At 39.2% G+C, this 18,504-nt stretch overlaps 2 protein-coding genes across 5 annotated transcripts in view; one reads left to right on the forward strand and one right to left on the reverse strand.

Annotated features, from left to right (window-relative positions):
- ST6GAL2 (ST6 beta-galactoside alpha-2,6-sialyltransferase 2) overlaps positions 1–18,504 on the forward strand; it is a 173,481-nt gene that overhangs the window by 149,051 nt on the left and 5,926 nt on the right. For all 4 annotated transcript variants that reach the window (XM_054628351.2, XM_077173369.1, XM_077173371.1 and 1 more), the window contains 3 exons: positions 3,563–3,660; positions 6,803–6,904; positions 8,006–8,180. In XM_054628351.2, coding sequence (XP_054484326.1) covers positions 3,563–3,660; positions 6,803–6,904; positions 8,006–8,180 — 375 coding nt within the window. The remainder of the gene's footprint in view (positions 1–3,562; positions 3,661–6,802; positions 6,905–8,005; positions 8,181–18,504) is intronic.
- The window catches only part of LOC129117602 (pinopsin-like), a 75,105-nt gene continuing 74,147 nt past the window's right edge, over positions 17,547–18,504 (reverse strand). Inside the window, exon 4 of the mRNA XM_054628350.2 lies at positions 17,547–17,824. Within this exon, the coding sequence (XP_054484325.2) occupies positions 17,609–17,824 (216 nt within the window). The 3' untranslated portion in view covers positions 17,547–17,608. The remainder of the gene's footprint in view (positions 17,825–18,504) is intronic.

The raw sequence follows: 18,504 nt of genomic DNA on the forward strand, positions 1-18,504 counted from the left end.
GTTTTATTCTGCAAAGCTGTGTTATACTGGTCTTTATTTTGCAGTAGCTCACAACTGCTGTTGTGTGGTTGGCCGAGACATTTGTCTCCATGTCAGGAAGCAGTAGAGTGTCCTCTTCATCTCTTGCTAGTTTAGAGTTCACAGACATAAAGAATTCAGACCCTTGAGGAGCTTCATGCACTGAGATCAAGTTCCCTGGCCTCTCTTCTGAGACTGAATTTAAATGAGTTCAAGTGTGTTCACCCATTGTTTTCCCATTGCCACACTGAGTCAGTGAGGTTACAGGTGTGCTGAGATGTCAGTGTCACTCAGAATCCCCCACTCAGAATCGTCTCAAGGTGGAAGTTTTGTAGTAGCTATTCAGAAAAGGATGGTGGGACCATAAAGCTAGTCCAGATCACTTCTATTTTTTCTTTTCAAATATTGCTACTACCTGTGTTAATGTCTCAGTAGTTCTTCATTTTAGTAGTACATGTGCAGTATGCTAAGAGTGTTGAAAGAAGGATGAAAGGTTTCAGAACTTGTTTCTGAAACAAGAAGAGTTATCTCCTTCAGCACTCCATAAAAAACCTTTTGATGTTCACTCATTAATCCTCCCATCTTCCAGGACTTCACATCCCAATACTTGCCTCATCACTCTGGATCATCTCTTTGACACAGATAGGTTTTCTTTAAATCTCTGGGATATGTTGGAGCTTCTAGGATTATCAAACTCCCGCAATAGGCTTCCAGCACAGCAGAAGTGCCCAGCTAGCCTGCAGCTAAAATCACACCAGGGTAACCCCTAATTCCATAGGAAGCCTCACTGATGTAAAAATCTTTGGGGTGAAAAAGCTTAGCAGTTCCTACCTTCTCCAGCATGTTATCTTTGACTGAAACAGAATCTTCTGTTAGTGTTCCCCAGTACAACCAGTTTACACCAGTATGGATTAGTGCTGTACTGTAGAATCCGTAGCACATTGTGACATATTTACATAATCACATATACAGCATGTTTCAAGTCATATTTGCAGACTCAGGTGCAGCCCAGGCATGGACTTGGGTGCTTGCCATGGTACCTGGGGCCTGCTTGCTCCTGAGTGTACCCATTTTCTTAGGAAGCTTCTGGGCACAGAAGCTTATGTCATTTCCTACAGAAGAACTTTGGATTTAAATGGGAAATTGTCATCTGATGCCACCTAAAGGGAGGGAGGAAGATTGGGTTTGAAAAAGCCCACATAGAATTTTCAGATCTCATACATGTTGGGCAAGGAGATGTTGGGGCACCAGCAATCACAGAAGGTTTTTTATAAGACTCTCTCAGGGCAGATACCAGTGACTGGGGAGAGGATTTGGCCCAGACTGGGGGGAGGGGGGCAAGTGACTGCTTACAGCAATGGTAGACAAGGGAGAGCAATTTTAAGCTAAAAGAGAGGAGGCTTAGATTAAATGTTAGGAAGAAATTCTTTACAGTGAGGGTGGTGAAACCCTGGAACAGATTGTCCACAGAAATTGTGGGTGCCCTGTCCCTGGAAATGTTCAAGACCAGGTTGGATGGAGCTCTGAGCAACCTGGTCCAGTGGAAGTGTTCCTGCCTATGGCAGGGTGGTTGGAACTAGATGGTCTTAAAGGTCCCTCCCCACCCAAACCATTCTGTGATTCTATGGTTTATTCTCCCAAGAGAGAAAAAAAAAATGCCTATGAAAGAAGTGAAGGACATTTCCCTTCATAGGCCTTTAGCTCCCTCTTCTGTGTTCCTATTAGAAACACAAGCAAAAATGTTAATTTGTGTTCTGCCTTTTGCCCTCCTCTCCCCCACCCCTCTGACTGTTTTAAATGACAGTAGGCACGGAAATACTGTGCAAGTATAGCAAACACTCCCATTGTGATCAGGCTATTAATTGAGAGAATAAATTATTTCTGGCATCACAGGAAGTAACAGGGACCTGTGATCAAACCCCAAACCTTTTTTGATCTTTAAAATGCTTATCTACAAACACATACTAAGATTAAAATCAGTTTATTTAAAACCAGCTATTTTTGGCAAAGAAGTTTTTCATCTGTATATGAAGAATCAGCATGAGTGTTGTTGGAAATGCATCACGCTGTCTTCTCAATTAAGCTGCAAATCATACAATTCCCATTTCATAATCCAGTTCTCAGTCAACAGATTGTCTAAAAATTGTCAATCACGGGTCCAAATGTATGTTCTTAAATTCATTACAACAAGCTTGTGTTTTTCTTTTCCTTCTCCAAGTATGTGAAGTACCTGCAGATTCTGTTCATTTCCTTTGGTTCCTGCACAATCAAGATGCTTGGTAGATGAAGTCTAAGTGTTGAGGGTAGGGCTGTCCCTGCATGGGACACAGAAAAAACTTCCACTCCTTAGGTTCTGAAGAATTGGGTTTGGTGGGCATCTGGCAAAATCCCTCTTTTCAGACATGACATATTAATGCTAACATGTATGTCTGAGATCAGACTGGTGGCTGTATGCCACCCCGTGTTTCCCTGTATGGAGTACAAGAAGTGCAGAGTAAAGGAGGGAAAAGATGAAAGATCCCAGTTTGATAGGAGCAAGCCAAGACTCCATTGAGGCATGTTGGTTATCTTTGGAGACTTTTGCCTCTTCCAGTTTTTGAGCTACAGAGAACACATTTTAAATGACTAGAGATGAGCAGCTATACAGACTACCTGTGGGTTAAGGCATTTCATATTCTCAGCTTCCATGGATATAAGGGATAAAAACGGACCAAATACCACCTACCAGCAGGGGCCATTGTTTCTAGACAGTGGATAAAATGTCTTGCTCTCCTTCACACCTTTTGGGCTTTGAGATCCCCTTAAAAGAAGCACTGGGAGGGTGATTATCTCTTATCCAGTGGAGGCTTGCATGTGGTGTCTACCCTTGACCCCTACTTGACCTAGAGCTGCTTTCTCTTCTCCATGACTCCAAGGTCAACTGCTTGTGCAGTAACTTTGACAGTTCAGCTCTGTTAGATCTTTGCTACCAAGGGATCCTGAGGTTTCTTTGTGTGAGCACATGTGTGGGCTGGCTTCCATACAGAGGCTCTTCAAGATTTGTACTGAGCTTGAGAGTAAGTACACAGTATGATTAATAGATTTCGGGTAGTCTGAGATTTTCAGGTATTATAAAATACTGTGAAGCACAATCTTGTAGTTAAGCATTGTTTTCATTCAAATGTGCAATTAGATATCCTTGCAGTTTACATGCTTTTCCATGGAGTAATTCTCTGTAAATTTTGTGATAGAAGTAGTGAGCAATTGTGTGTACTGGGTGTGCTAATAGTCTTCCCATAGTAAGTCTATCCAATTAAGAGAAGTATTTTAGTATTGCATGCTAAATTAATAGATGAATCTGAACTTTTTTCCCAGTGGGCTTTTATATTAATAACATATGGCAGATGCAAGAGGATTTCTGTTTGTGCATAGCAGAACATTCATCATCCTTAGAATATCCAGATTAGGACAAATGTGTAAGCTTTGTATTAGTTTAGATAACTGGTTTTATCTTACTGTTCTGTATACTAAGAAAAAAGAGTTACCCCCTCATTTGTGCTTCTAGATTCTCATGATGCTGTTTTAAGATTTAATTCTGCTCCAACACGTGGCTATGAAAAAGATGTTGGCAATAAAACAACCATGCGGATCATTAATTCTCAGGTAAGATCTTCCTTTTCAGAGTTCAAGTCAATGTCCCTTCTGTACAATAGGACAGGAAGTTAATAACCTGTAGTTATAATAACCTAAAGTGTTGGGTAATATGGGAAGCAGGTAGTGATTAAACAGTTGTGATGCAGAGAAGGTGAAAGCTTTCCCTTACAGGGATGTTAGCACTGCTGTCAGTGTGGAGTGGCTCGATAGCCTCGTTTCAGAGAACCAGTTTGTTAAGTTTCTCCTGTGAACTAATCTGTAAAGGCTCTGCAGGATGCCAGAGAGCTGTCAGTACAGAAGACCTTGACCTCCTGGAGAAGCCATTGCCTCCAGAATTTTCATGGAGCTCAGGCTGTGGTGATTCCAAAGCTGTTTTCTCATATTTTCCAGTTCCCCAATTATTTCCTTGCTGGAAGGCAAAAGAAATGGGAACTGAGTTGTGTAACACTAGGCAAGTCATCATGGTTTAAAAATTTGGAAAGAACTAGTAAAAACTTTAGTGTGTACTGGGTATTACACATCAGGTGAGTTTGTTCATCTGAATGGAAACAAGAGAAAATGGGATTTTCTGTGTAAGGGTGTAAATAAATAATTGTGACTTGAGCTACAGTGACACCTTATGGTTGAGATTAGTTTTTCAAGTTCAAAAATGCTATTGCCTGAATTCCTGTCTTGGGCAAACCAAACCTCTTTGCTCTTTATGAAATGCAGACAAAAATCAGCAAGAGAATTTCTGTGAAATTTTATGACACACTGAAATGAGTGTACTTAGTCAACACCAGGAGTATGGTTGGCCATGTAGTATGCTCTGCACATATTGATTCTTGTTAAAGGATAGCAAAATTTTCAGTTACTGTAATTTTTTTGAGTTCATTTTTTCTTTTGCTTTGAGTGGCTGCCCATGCTAAGTCTGTTCTTGGTGGGTGTGTTTTTTATGTGAATAAGTTCATGTTCTTTGCCATCAAAAAGAGGACTGTTCACTGTTGCTCCCTTTACATTCATTTTGTAGGTATTTGTGAGGCTGCAGAACAGACTAGATCTTTGAAGTGATTTGGGTTAAATATGCCCCCTTTCTTTTGTTTGCAAGAAGAAAGAAGAAATATCTTATTCTGCCTTAAGTGCTGTAATCAGTTTATCAGGGAACATGGATTTTAGTGTATTTTATTTTACTTTTTTTGGTTTTGTTGGTTTTTTTCCTTTTCTTTGATGATTCTCCATTTTACTGTTAGCCAAAATGTCCTGACATTGACCATGCCTGAACTCCTGAACTGGGCAAGGATAAAGGTTTAGAAACTCTTTATAGTTTGCTAGATTCAGTAGGCTTCCTGTAGAAGAGAGAAATGTTCTCAGGGAGTGATCTGAGCTTTTTAGCTCCCCAGCACATTCAGAGAGATTGTGGTTGAATTAGCTACTCCCCATGCAGGGCAGACTGGGGTCTCCTGGCTCCCAGAGCTGCTACAGTACATTCCCACTGGGATGGCAGTGGAAGGTCCCATGGTCTGCTGCCCTGTGTAAGGCTTGCTCCCCATAAGACCTCTCAAGAAAACAGAGAGCAAAGCTCTGCCCAGGTGAGCTCACATGGCTTCCTCACAAGTGTTTGTATTCCCACCAGCTTTGTGCTTCTCCAAAGAGGTTAAAAGCCATGCATGGTGGTCTGTCCACCTGGTGAGAAATCAGCCTTTCCCTCTCTGAGACTGAAATCTGCACAGGCCACTTGATGGAAGTTGCTTTCCCTACCTGTGCTGTAGCTGGGTTACCTGTACAGGTTTACTGACCCTCCTCCCCTCCTCACTGTTGGAAACTCCTGCATTCACTTAATTAAAGGCTGCTGTGGCTCCTTCTTCCTTCATATTCTCCACTTTGAACGCCCAAAGGACATGAAGGAAGCCTGTGCAGTGGCAGCAGCAACAGTATTAATAGATACTGTTATTGCAGTAAAAACTCATAGGTATGAATGCAGAATCACTGAAAGTGAAATTTGTGTGGACAGCACCTCCAGAGGACTCTTGCTTACTGAAAGGCAAGTAAGATCTCCTTTGTGTGGCAAGTGTGGAACCAAGCTTTTAAAATCTTGGCCTTTTGGTCAATTTGTTCAATTTTGTTCAATACTCAAAAAAGGTGTTTACATTCTGAGGTGAAAATTGTTCTGAGAAATTAAGTTGGGGATGCTGATAGCAGCATGACTCATTCTGTTCTTACTGTAGAGGGCTGATGGAAATCATTAAACTCAAAGTTTATGGTAGGAAGAATATTGCTATGGCAACAATATTATTTTTCTGAAGAAAAATATGCATAATTAAATATGGCTCATTGGATCCTAAAGGGAAATGAAAATTATTATGAATTTATTTGTCTGGAATGTTGATTATTTTAACAGCTGGAAGAAAATTCATGCTGTTTTGACCAATGCTGAACTGCCTGGCATTGGATGCACCAGGAATCAAAGAGTTCTATTTAGACATGGAGGGTTCTGGAAGGGGTGAGCCAGCAGGAGTGAAGAGTAGACTTCCACTGTGGTGGGATGTACTGGGAGATGCAGGAAGGAGTTATATGAGTGTAGTAGATTAGAGCAAAATAACAATTCCTTCAAAAATAGCCCTATAATATGTGTAACATGCCTGTTGTTGGAATTGTTTCTCTAGGTATTCCAATTTGTACAGTCATGGCCTAATTTGCATTTTTTTTATTGAAATGACTCTGATTTTCTGTTAAAATGAGAAAACCTTGAAAAAGTGGTTGGGGATGGGTGACAGAGAAAGACATTACCCTTGGGGGCTGTAGCCCTTCAAAGAAAGTTGCTCTGTGTCCAAGGGTATCCCACAGGTGATCTGAAATACTGTCTCATTTTCAAGTTCCAGAGTACACGGTAATGTTGATACACAGTAACACAGCATCCCAAGTGGTACCATCACATCCCTCACAGATGGAGAGTAATTCAGCATACTGCTACTTCAGACTGTCATGAGTGCTGTTTATGGCTAAGCTTTTTTTGTATATTTTTTAACAAAACAAGATGCTTAAAATCAACCAGAACTGAAGCATAACAAACAGCAGCGTGGGTAGGACTGTTCACTTGAGAGAAGGATTTTGCCATTTTCCTGGATCCCACTTGCTTTTAATACTGTGGAATTCTTTGCATTTGTGTTTGCAGATTCTCACCAATCCCAACCATCACTTTGTCGACAGCTCCTTGTATAAAGATGTTATTTTAGTAGCCTGGGATCCTGCTCCCTACTCTGCAAATCTGAATGTGGTAAGATATCCATTTAGACCTTTCTTCCCAATTACTTGAAAGTACTGGAGAAAATTAATTTACTACTTTAGTCTCCTGGTTCTCCCTTTTCACCATGAGCCTCAGGTTCTTTCTGTATCTGAGTGGAGAATGCTATGTCTATAGGAATTGGTCAAAATTGGTTTATTGGTCAAAAACTTTTTAGTAGCCAGCAATTATACTGGAAGAGACTGTTCTGAGATGCTAGGATAGATGAATGGTGGCATTTGTTTGATAACACATTGCTATTTTCACTTAACAGTGAGTTTTCTCTTTGTTTGCCAAGGAGGGAACATTGCTAGATTTCAGAAGTAGGTTTTATCAGGAAAGGTGAAAAACTGCATCAATTTTTCCCCATCTTCCCCTCTGCCTTCCCAGACAAAATACAACATCCTAGTGAAAATCTCTCTGGGTGCCTTCCCCGTTTCTCGGGCCTCCTCCCCACCAGCATTCCCTTTATGTCCACTGTCCCACAGCCATCTGTGCCCTGCCATCCACCCCCTCACTGAGAGCAGCAGATGTCCATCTGCTTGTCACTGGGGGAGTCTCTACTTTGGCTGTTGCTGCAGCTCCAGCAGACAAGTTGATCTGATGGCTTTTGGCACAGGGAGCTCGGAGCTGAGCAGGCTGCAGAGTAGCAAGTAAACCTTCATCTGCTGAACTCCCTTAGCAACAGATGCCAGGGGCTGCCTGCTCCCACGCAGGCTGCCATCGGCCTGCGTCACGGCTGCTGCTGCCTCCGTCAGGGACGGCACGCTTTCAGAGGAACATTCACCCCCAGGCCCAGATATCATGCCAAAGCTCTTTGAACCTCTTCTTTAATGTGGATCTGTGAGGGAAAAATGGTCTTGGCTCATCCCACAGCACTCAATTACTTATTGGGAGTTTCTGCATGAAGAGAAGAAACAAAATAGTCCAGAGTGAGGAATGCCTTTCTAGCAGAAGCATCCACCAGTGCAGGCTGCTTTGCTACCTTTGCTTCTGTTCTGCAGAACCCAAATGACGCCAGTTTATGGTATTGTACATGTAGTGTTCAAAACATGTTTCTTACTATTAAAAAACATGTGACTTTTTTCCTCCCAGTGGTATAAGAAGCCAGACTACAATCTGTTCACTCCCTACGTACAGCATCGCAGGAAGAATCCAACCCAGCCATTCTACATCCTCCATCCAAAGTTTATATGGCAGCTCTGGGACATCATTCAGGAGAACACTAAAGAGAAGATACAGCCCAACCCTCCTTCTTCAGGGTTTATTGGTAGGTGTACCAAAGATGGTCCCAGTAGACATGTTAGATTAAAAAAATAATTTCAAACGTATACATTGCATGAGGATCAAGTCCATAAATGTGTACTGTGTGCTCTATACAGAATCAGTGACTAAAAAAAACACACAGCATGAGAACTAGAAAATAGCTGAGTGAATTTGATGTTCTGCTTTCTTGCCCTTCACATCCATAGTATGTATACCATATCTATAAAACATGCATATATCTATGAGAAATTTGTATTATTCCATATTAATGTATATTTTGAGGACCTAGTCAATTCTGAAGTTCCTCATTGGGATCATAGAGCAGAGAATCCTCAGACAACAAATGAAAGCAGATGGCAGATCATGTAGACAGGATGAAATCAATGGCAGGCTGAGCTGTATTCCCTACATAGGCCAAGGGCTTCTAGTGCTCAGTCTGAGCACTTCTTCACTGGAAGCAATAGAATTTCACTGTATTTTTTTGGTCTTTCCTTAGTATTTCTGAGGGCACACTTTGGCACTCTGCCCACAGCAGGTCCTGAGTGTGGACAGGTCTAAAGGATGCAAGTAGGCAGAGTGGCAAGGCTGAGTCAGGGTCATCCTGGCTTATGCTTCTAGACTCAGAGGGCAGTAGAGCTTCAAATACCATCTTCTGCTTTGGAAACTCCATCCTTTCCTCACTGACATTGTGATATTGATCTAGGTATTTGCTGCAGTCAGAAAATGGTTTGGTTTTTTTCTTTGTATTTGAATCTGAAAGCAAAGACACCTGAGATTGCATCTGATATGGGAAAACCAGTTTTGAACATTTATCTTGGGTTCTGTATGCAGTAGTGGCTTCCTAGGTCACCTTGGAGCACACCAAAGGCCTTATAGAGGGTGCAGAAGCTCCCAGAGGGAGAATACAAAGGTTTCTGGGAGATGCTCATCTTTGCCTTGAGTGGGTTGTGCACACTTGGAACATGAGTGGAAGGTAAAGAAGGCCTGGTGTGTTGTTGGAGGGAGCCTTGGCTGTTGGTTACTTCTTGAAGTGAAGTTTTTTTGGAACCTGCTTGTAAAAATTCACAGGGAGAAGACAGTTCATGTGAAATGATCTCACCAGCTGCATTTTGCAAAAGTGTTTCTTGTAGCAATGAAGCTGTTGATAAAAATAGGTTAACAGCTGCTGATTGTAAGAATATTGAAGAGGATCATTGTGCTGTCAATCTGTACTTCCACCATACATAAAAAACACTTTAAAAGCTTTCTTTGAAGAAATGGAAATAATTTCACTATGAGACTAGAGCAGCAATCTTCAATCCCAAATCTAAATGTTAGTTACAAAAAATATCCTTCAAGCAGAGAAAGCTTTGAAAATATAAACTATTAAACAAGCAAAATTTTAACAACAAAAGCTGTACAGATAAATATACTCTGTGTGCAGATGCAAATTTGCCTTCTTCTCTAGTGGGAATTTTATTTATATTGTTCTTTTCCAAGGAACAGTGCCTTTTGGTACGCTGTTACTAACTTTAAAGAACCAAGGTATTAAGATGAACTTATTGGATGTCATATCCACCCCATTTCATAACCAGCTACTGTTCTGATAGATGTATTTTACATATTTTATTAGGGACAGTCTTCCTGTTTTGATAACCTTATCGCATTAATGTCCATGTATTGCCCATGTAACATAATCTAAATACAGAGGTAGCACAGAAAGAGCAAATGCATATTGTCAGGGACAAAAGGGTAAGATAAAGCATAAAAAAATACAATGCAGCTTGGCAGAAAGCCGGAAAGTCATGTTGGTCTTCAGTTCAGGTATCTTAATCACTCATGCAGCAAATAATCCTGTTGGAACTGAAGCTGGCAGACACAACTAGGGTACCTGTATGAAAGAGGAATGCTGAATATTGAGCTTCTACCTATCTTACAAAATATACAAAATTATTTCCTATAGAATTAGTAGAAAGATTGAGTAAGTGATGGCCTTCATAAAATATGAGTGTCTTAATTTCAAGAAGAGAAAATAATTTATTAAATTACCACACTACTAAATGCCACTGTACTTAAAACAGCTATATGAAGGAAATAGACTGTTGTTAAATAGGGGGTATGAATTTTTATAGAGATATACATTTCTGAATCTGAGCGATTTCTAGCAAGGACTATGATGATTTTAATCATATAGAAAAGGTTACAAAATGCTTCTGAGTCAAGTGAAGCACTTTTGATCCAAGCTTTTTAGCTTCCATTAGGCCCAATTTACAAAATTGGACAAATGTATGAATTAAAACATGGAAACATCAGAATGTTTCTTTTCACAAATGTCAAGAATGTTTTAGCATGGTCTTACACTTTTTCTTCAGTAATTACAATTGTAATTATTCCTGCTGCTTAGCACTATATATAAGAAACTGAATCTTGCCAAAGGGAGGATGTTGGTGGAATGTGTCCTCAAGGTGTTCTTCTGCAGCAATGAGTCAGCATCCTTCCACAGTGACTTATGTCAGGGAATCTTTTAACATCGTTAATAACGGTATTGCAGTACTTAAGTCACAATATTATTAAATCTCTCAGAAAGGGAGCCAGTGGGGAAGAGGTAGTCTCTCACGTGCTTTGATTTTAGAGGAATGAGAGAGAGAGAGAGAAGAGGTAGAACTTCTCCCCTGTTTTTTTCACTCCGTGGGAGCTAGGGAAAATAATGGTTTTTGCACTTCCTTTGGGTATGGGCTGCCCTGTATCTGCATAAATTCTGCCTGGACCCCCTGCCTCCCTCAAACCCTGCTAGGTCAGCTCTGCACCAGCTCAGTGTTGCTGAGGAGAGGCAGCAGCATTTGATAGCTGGTGGCTGGGTGAGGGAAGCACAGAGCATGTCCCTGCTGTGGAGGGGAAATGAGAGGATGGGAAGAGCAGGATTGGTTGGGGAGATGGTTTGTGGGTAAAGGTCCAACAGGGTAAACCAACCTTTTGATTTTAATCTGGGAGTCTCTTTTGGTTTGTTTCCTCAGACACCAGCATGGACTTTAGCTGGCTTACAACTTTGCCTTATGTCACATGTCATAGCTTGGCTAATGCCACTCCTCACAATAAACCATTTCTTTGTCTTCCTAGTCTAATCCTTATAAGAGCTTTGAGAAGTCATTCCTTCATATTTTTGCATTGCTTTTGCAGCTGCTGCCTTCACGCTTCTAAACAAATTTCTGCACAGTATTCTCATAATCTTGCATTAGCATTAGGCAATTGCCATGGTGGCTTTTCACAGTTAAAGTTGTTGGTTCACATTTGGCTGAAAATAAGTTTGCTAAATGAGTATTGATATGTTTACCTCTCATCTTGGACTTGGATCTATGCCATTTTTCTCAGAAGATAGATAAGCTTCCAACCATCAAACCTCAAACTTGGATTCCACTGGCAAATCCTAAATTAACACTGTTACTAGGGAAGGATTTGCCCTACCTTTTGGCAAAAGAAGCAAGTCACCTCTCACTTCCTGTAAATAAGTCTTTCATTGTGAAATGGGAACTCAGTCTTCCTCCCTTCTTTCTGTACATATCAAAGCTCAGTTTTTAATTGAATCTGATAGTATATAAAGTGTCAGTCTCTACTGTTACCATTCTGCTGTAAGAACTGACTGTTCCTGTACCCTCTTTGGTAGCCAATGTAAACAGCTTTTTCTGACCTTAAATTTTTTGTCATCTGAAGACCAGGAGTAAAACTGCAGTTTCCAAAGAGCAGCATTCTGTGCTCATTGGATGGGATGGTACATTAGCATTTGGAAATTCTGAGAGCTTTTTAATAATGTTGAGATCATATAAAGGCTTTTCTGTGCAGATTTTGCTCCTGTCCACTGTTTACTTAGTGGATTTTCTATAAATTCCTACTTACCATAGTCCATCAGTACACTTTCATGATTTACCTCTTCAGAGGTGACTTTAATTGAAATTCACATTTATGTACTGTTAGAGAGCAGTGACTTTTATCTTTTTAAAAGCTAGCTGAAAGCTGTAACTGCAGTATTTTGGTTTGTTTTCAATCAAAACATGACCTGTGTAGATTCTTACATTTTAGGTTGTCTCTGTAGGTGGTAGTTTTGATATGTGCTAGAAATTTTAGCATAACATACAGTCCACTGAACACAAAATAACTAAGCCCAGATTACTTTATTGTGGGGAGAAGGGAAATGTTGTTTGAGGCTTTACAGTTGACATTCCAGTTTTAACAGTTGTGCATCAGTAATAGTCGATAACATTATTTTAATCTTCATTTGCATGCAAGACAATAGTACAAGCAAGGCTATCATTGCACTGCAACATTAGGAGGTTGTTGTATGTCTAAGAACTTAAATTTAAAACAGCTCTGGAGAGCATGTTGCATAGCAGTATACAGCTGATCTCCAGCTCTGCCTAGGAAAAAAATGCACTTTCATGGACTGAAAGAAACAAATGGACATATTAAGAGTTGCCTTTGTTGCTGTAATTCAGTTGCTTTAACAGCAGTTGGTGCAGGAACAGAATAGTGCTCACTCTTGCTAGCTCAGTGTTCAAGTATTAGCCCACAAATAATTAATACCTCCAATACACAAGCCTCAATTTATTCTTACTCTAATAAAAAGCACACTGAAATTTGACTATCTCCCACTTCTCAAAATGGAGACATAAAAGAGCAAACTCTCCTCTCAAATCACATTTAAAAATTTATTATTCTAGTGTATCACCCAAAATTAAACAATACATTTAGAATTACATTATATTACTGGTCGGTATTTTCCGGTCTATGCTCGTATTACAGAATGTATTATTGTGATTAATGTAGAGCTTTTTGCATTCACCAAGTTATAAACATGTAATTTTCAAGGTCTACTATGTAATGCTAGTATCTATACATCAAAGATGACAAGTATTGCACAAATTATTAAGCTTAGGCACAGGGCCATTTGGTGACAATTCTTTGATAAATAATTTGTTTTTCTTGTGGTTTATATTTTTCACATAGTTCATGAACTAAACAGAGGTGAGAGAACCCTTTTAAAGAAACAAAGTGTTTTAAAAAGCCAGAGCTATTTTTACTGCATGTACCAAAGAATAACTGAGGCACATTTGGCCCAGTTTCAAGGAGTTTCCTGTGGTATCTGCAATCCAGTCAAGAGAGACTATAGTAGTAGACTATCATATAGAAGATTATACCTTCTAAATGCTTTATGCTTATTTGTAATGCTTTCAAATACACCAACTTACTAGTATATACAGCCAAATTATTTTCTGTAACTGAATTTACAATGTGTGTGAAATGATACATTATGGGAATGAATCAGATTATGTATATTTAAATGTTTTCAACATCTCTTTCATTATGTTATACTGATTCTGTGTTCTTGATGAATGTTTGAGTTACACTTGTAATTCTAGATGCTTTCATACAGCATCTGTTGATTGAGATATATTAAACTATATTTTATTTATTTGTAAACTAGAAAACATTCTTTTTTAAATTAGAGTGCTAACCACAATGCTTAATTGTACCATACAATATTCACGTTGGAAAATCAAAACCTTTGGAAATATTCAAATTGCCAAGAACAAATTAAAAAAAACATTTTCTCCTTATGATTAGAATCCATAGAACATGTTCATTTGTAAAAACCACCCATGCAAGGAATTTAATCTTCATATAATTCTGGTTTAAATATCCTCAGTGCAGATTGTAAAAGCTACATTTATTTGTGCCATTTGGACTGAGTTTAAACTATACCAAACACTTCCTAACACTAAGGGTATCTTCCAAATAGGAAAAAATAAAATTACTACACTACAGTTGATCTTAGCCAAAATGCCAAGAAGGAGATAACACACTTTTTTTAAGAATTTTGAAATACTAATATATAATATTTCAAAATCTGTAATACCATTTTAGCATCTACAGTTGCACTGTTGTAGCAAAGTTGCATTTGACTGTTTCTCTGACAACCACATCATTTCTTTGGAATAATAAATTTTATAGTATTTCTAAAAGAGTATTATTCTATGCTCACAATTCTTTTTTTTCCTTTCTTTTTTTAAAATGTTCAGTTGGGTGTTCATGAACATTGCCATTCAATTATAAAACATTCACAAAGCACACCTTTGAATGTTCTACCACAAAACAGGCAGAATTATTTTGCATTTTTCCATTTTTACAATTGTAATCCAAATGGAACTTTGAACAATCAAGCAAGGGTATTAGAATTAGATTAGAGTGGCCTATGCAGAATTATCTTCAGTTGTGATTTTGAATGTCTGGTAGCACCAGTTATGTTTGCCAAAACTAAAATCAGGCTGGATACCCTGACCTTTTCATTAATGTGAAACATGGCTTGGATATTTAAGATCTAAAAAGCTTTTTTATATTTAGATGCTATAGACAGCCTATAGGCTTTCCCTTTCAGGTTTTGCATTTTCTCAAGTTGTGCATGTCTACTAGCCTTCCCTAAATACTTTTTAATTCTCTGTTTTTACTCCTATTCCCGTACCTTAGTATTTATGAGTGGTGGGAAAAAACCCCCACATCTCCCATCAGCTTAATCCTTGCACATAAATTTGCTGTATCTGTATGGTCCATGTCTGGGTCAGTCAGAGAGAAGGATTTATGCTTCCTGACTTCAGCTGGTTCCAGTGCAGGTCTGTATTTGTGTTAGTCACCCTCAGAATTATTAGAGCAAAAAATAGGTACCTCTTAAATATTACTGGGATATTGAGGACAATATAATTGTCCTCAACATGTGAAATCTTCATCCCAAACTGGGAGTGCAGCTATCCATACTGCTGCTCAGGCTTCTCCTACAGCCAACAGAAAAAAAACCCAGGAGCTTCTGGGGAATGGCTTGTATGATCCATTAGACATGCACTGCTTCCTAAAAGTGTCCACTTTCTTGTGCTGACAGCAAGGGAGCCTGTGATACTGCACCAGGGGCACATTTGATCATGCCTTGTTTTTATTTCTTCTCATTGTGCTTCTGGAAAAGAAGCACAAAAGATTATATTATTTTTCATTATGCTCTACTTACACAGGAGAGTAGAGGAGAAGGTTCTTGATAGCCAAGTACCAGACTCTTATTTTTGGTTTCAAGTCAGTGGAGAGAAACAACACTAAAAGGACAGTTCTCTATAAGTGAACAATTCAACACATCCTAAAGGAGATATCTGAAATAAGTCAGATGAGTTTTGCCCTGTCTCCTGCATTGTCTGTAAAGAATGCTTTAAACCAGCAAGGTCAGAGATGGGCATGCACAACTCAGTAAGACTAATTCTGTCCAGACTCTGTATTGTGTTGGGACAATGACTGTCCCATCCTGTTTATTAATAGCTCCTTAGTCACATGTAAGACAGTCTGTGCTGTTTTATATATATAATAATTGTGCATTGACCTGAAAATTGTTTTAAGGACTGTTAGCAAAGACAAATATTGAAGTGTATCATATGGCAATTCTTCACCTTACAGGCTATCAAACAATAAGGTTTTCATTCATACTGATAATCCTGGAGGAGTGTTGAGATATGGAACAAAGTCAATGCAGATGATGTTGAATTGGGCAGTGATGTGAAAAGCACACAGACAAAAGAAATAAGTGTAAAGACATACTCAGAGGACAGTGCAGGGACAGGACATAAACAAGGCACACTTTGGCACTACAGGTGTGGGAGAAAATGCCAAGAAATTCAGCCACAAAAGAGAAACTTAGAAAGCAGTAATACCGACAGAAATGTGTAAAGATAACAATTGGGAAGCAACTTTGGGCTTCTCAGAATAGACAGGCAAGCAAAATGAATTAATGAAACCAAGATTAAGTCTGAAAGCAGTTAGGTGCATTTCTCTTCTTTAGCTTTGAGACTGCAACCAAAACAATAAAGTTCAAACACAATGTAAAAAATATTTTGGGGGTCATGTAACTGGCACAAAGCAATTGGTGATTTAAAAGATGTATATCCCTGAAGCTAAATGGAGGAGAGAAGGGAAGGTAGATGAAAATATAGACAGCTTGGCACACTTATATCTGCTGGATAAAGATGCCAGTAGCCCCCTGCAATGTTAAAACTAAGCAAAAGGAGGAATGGAGTTAAAGAGTGGTATGAAAAAGTATGGGATGGAATGTGAGACCTGTAGTCCAGGGAGCTTTGTTGGCAGTGCTGTTTTAGGGACTTAGGAAAAACAACCTAGACACATGGCATTAGAAAAAACATAGAATAAAACCTGAATATATCTTAGTATATGGGCTGATGTAAATGTCCTAGTGGTCTATATTGCTGCTATTCTTTTAAAGACGTTAATTAACAATTTTGTAAACTGAGTTTGCAGTAATTGCTCTACAACACTAGGGCTGTCCCCTGTGGAGGGGTTTCACATACTCCAAGGCATGAGACAGAAATGAAACCATTTCTTCTCTTATTTTACAGACAACTGTATTTGTACAAAAAAGATGGCTTCCTTTCCAAAGAGAACCTTTTTTTTAAATTCTTCCTTCTCCATCCCCTGTTTTCTTGTTTTTTGTTTTTGTTTTTTTTTTTTTTGAATGCAGTGCAGAACAGCAGGAGCAGATCATTTCAAGGGAGAATCTGGGGGCTCTGCCAGCTAAGTTGAGGGCCCTACCTCCTCAGGTTCATGTGTTATCCTGCATCTCACCCACAGATGGTTTGGATGGAAGTCCTGGTTGTACCACACTGTTGGTCCCATGGGCTGGAGGTCTGTAGTGTTAGAGGTGCTAAAGGTAGAACAGCCTGGCACTGACCATTGTTTTTGCCCAGACTAGGGTTTGAACATTTGACATGTACACAGGGCCTGAAGGAAGTGCCAGGAGTGCTCCTGATTCCACCAGGACAGATAAGCCTCTAGCACAGGGATAGTTCTGTGTGTGGTAATCTCTACTAGATGTTCTAGCTCATCTTTCAGACTTCAACACAAGAATGTGCTATAACTTAGTGGTTTCCACTCAAAAATAGTTTGCCAAGTCAATGTCTTTCCTCCTGCAAAACATCACTGTCCAGCATGAGCAAAAATGTAAGTAGAAGCTATGGTTATTTATGAACAACCTAGACTGAGATCCCAAGACATGGTCTGGATGGAACCAGGCAGGAAAAATAAGGAGCTAAATTAGATAGCCCAGTGTGCCTTTTTGGTTGATTCTGGAGCACACTGAACCACTGATGACTAGAAGGTAAAACTCTACCACTTCTTAGTCCTCCATTAACTAATTTACAGGAAAGTCAATGATACTGCTTAAAATTTTGTCGTGGTTGAACCGTATCTGGAGCTAAGTGGCTAATTTTCTGTTATTAAGGAGTCAAAATTTTTGTTCTTGACAGTTTTTCAATCACACAAATGGCAACTTCCTTTATGTAGAGCTAGCTTGGTAATGTGGCAGTGAAATAATAAAACAGACTTTGGTTAAGGCTGTATTTCCCATCAGAGCCAGTTTTTCTAAGATGTTGGTGGTATAGCTTTTGAAGTTGTCTCTGGGCACAGGACAGAAGTCATTTTACTGTCTGTTTCTGGATGTGGTTCATTATTGCACATGTTTCCACCGTCCACCCGCTGATCCAGCTGGATAACGGTTACCTTGGAATGGTAGGTGGGCTCTCCATCAGTGGAGGAAGGAGGCTGGCAGTGGAAAAGCTGGCGAAAGCATTTGTAAAACTAAAACAACAAAAAACCAAACAATTCTAGATATAGCTGCTTGGCAGGTCACAGTTCAGAGCATCTCTATAACATCTTCAATGCAAGGAAACTTGGTTTATTAAGATTGTACTTTTTTTTCAAATAGGGATTAAATATTTTTTCACCATGAATATGTGTTTCTTGCTGCTTAAGACTAAAGTACACTCAAATTTGAGAACTTCAGAATCGATATGCTTAGTTTTTCTTACACTGTAGATTCTGTAGAGTGTAAAGCTGTAGAACAATTATAAAATATTTTCAGAACCTTTAATTTATGCTAAAATATTTAATCACAGAAGTAATTGGTTTTCAGTTACTTCACACATCAGGCAGGGAAAAGTCATTTTGATAATCTAATGATACACAGCGGGGAGAACATAGGGTTCTTTTCATTAGGAAACATTGAAATCCCTCCATTCCCAAACTGTAAAGTGAACTTCAGAAAATGGCTTTGTTTAATTAAGAAACAAAATTAATTTTTTATGTTTATTCATTTCACTTCTGAGATCTACCCAAAACACCTTTGATGATGCCAAAGCTGTTGTGCAGGAAAAAGCCCCAAACAACAGTTACATTAATTCTCATCTGTAAGTGCCAAGTGAGCAGAGTTACACACCTACCTCCCCTGAGAGCTGACAATCCTATTCCACAGATAGGGA

Source organism: Agelaius phoeniceus, chromosome 2 (genome assembly GCF_051311805.1).
Source record: "Agelaius phoeniceus isolate bAgePho1 chromosome 2, bAgePho1.hap1, whole genome shotgun sequence".
NCBI classification, from domain to species: Eukaryota; Metazoa; Chordata; class Aves; order Passeriformes; family Icteridae; genus Agelaius; species Agelaius phoeniceus.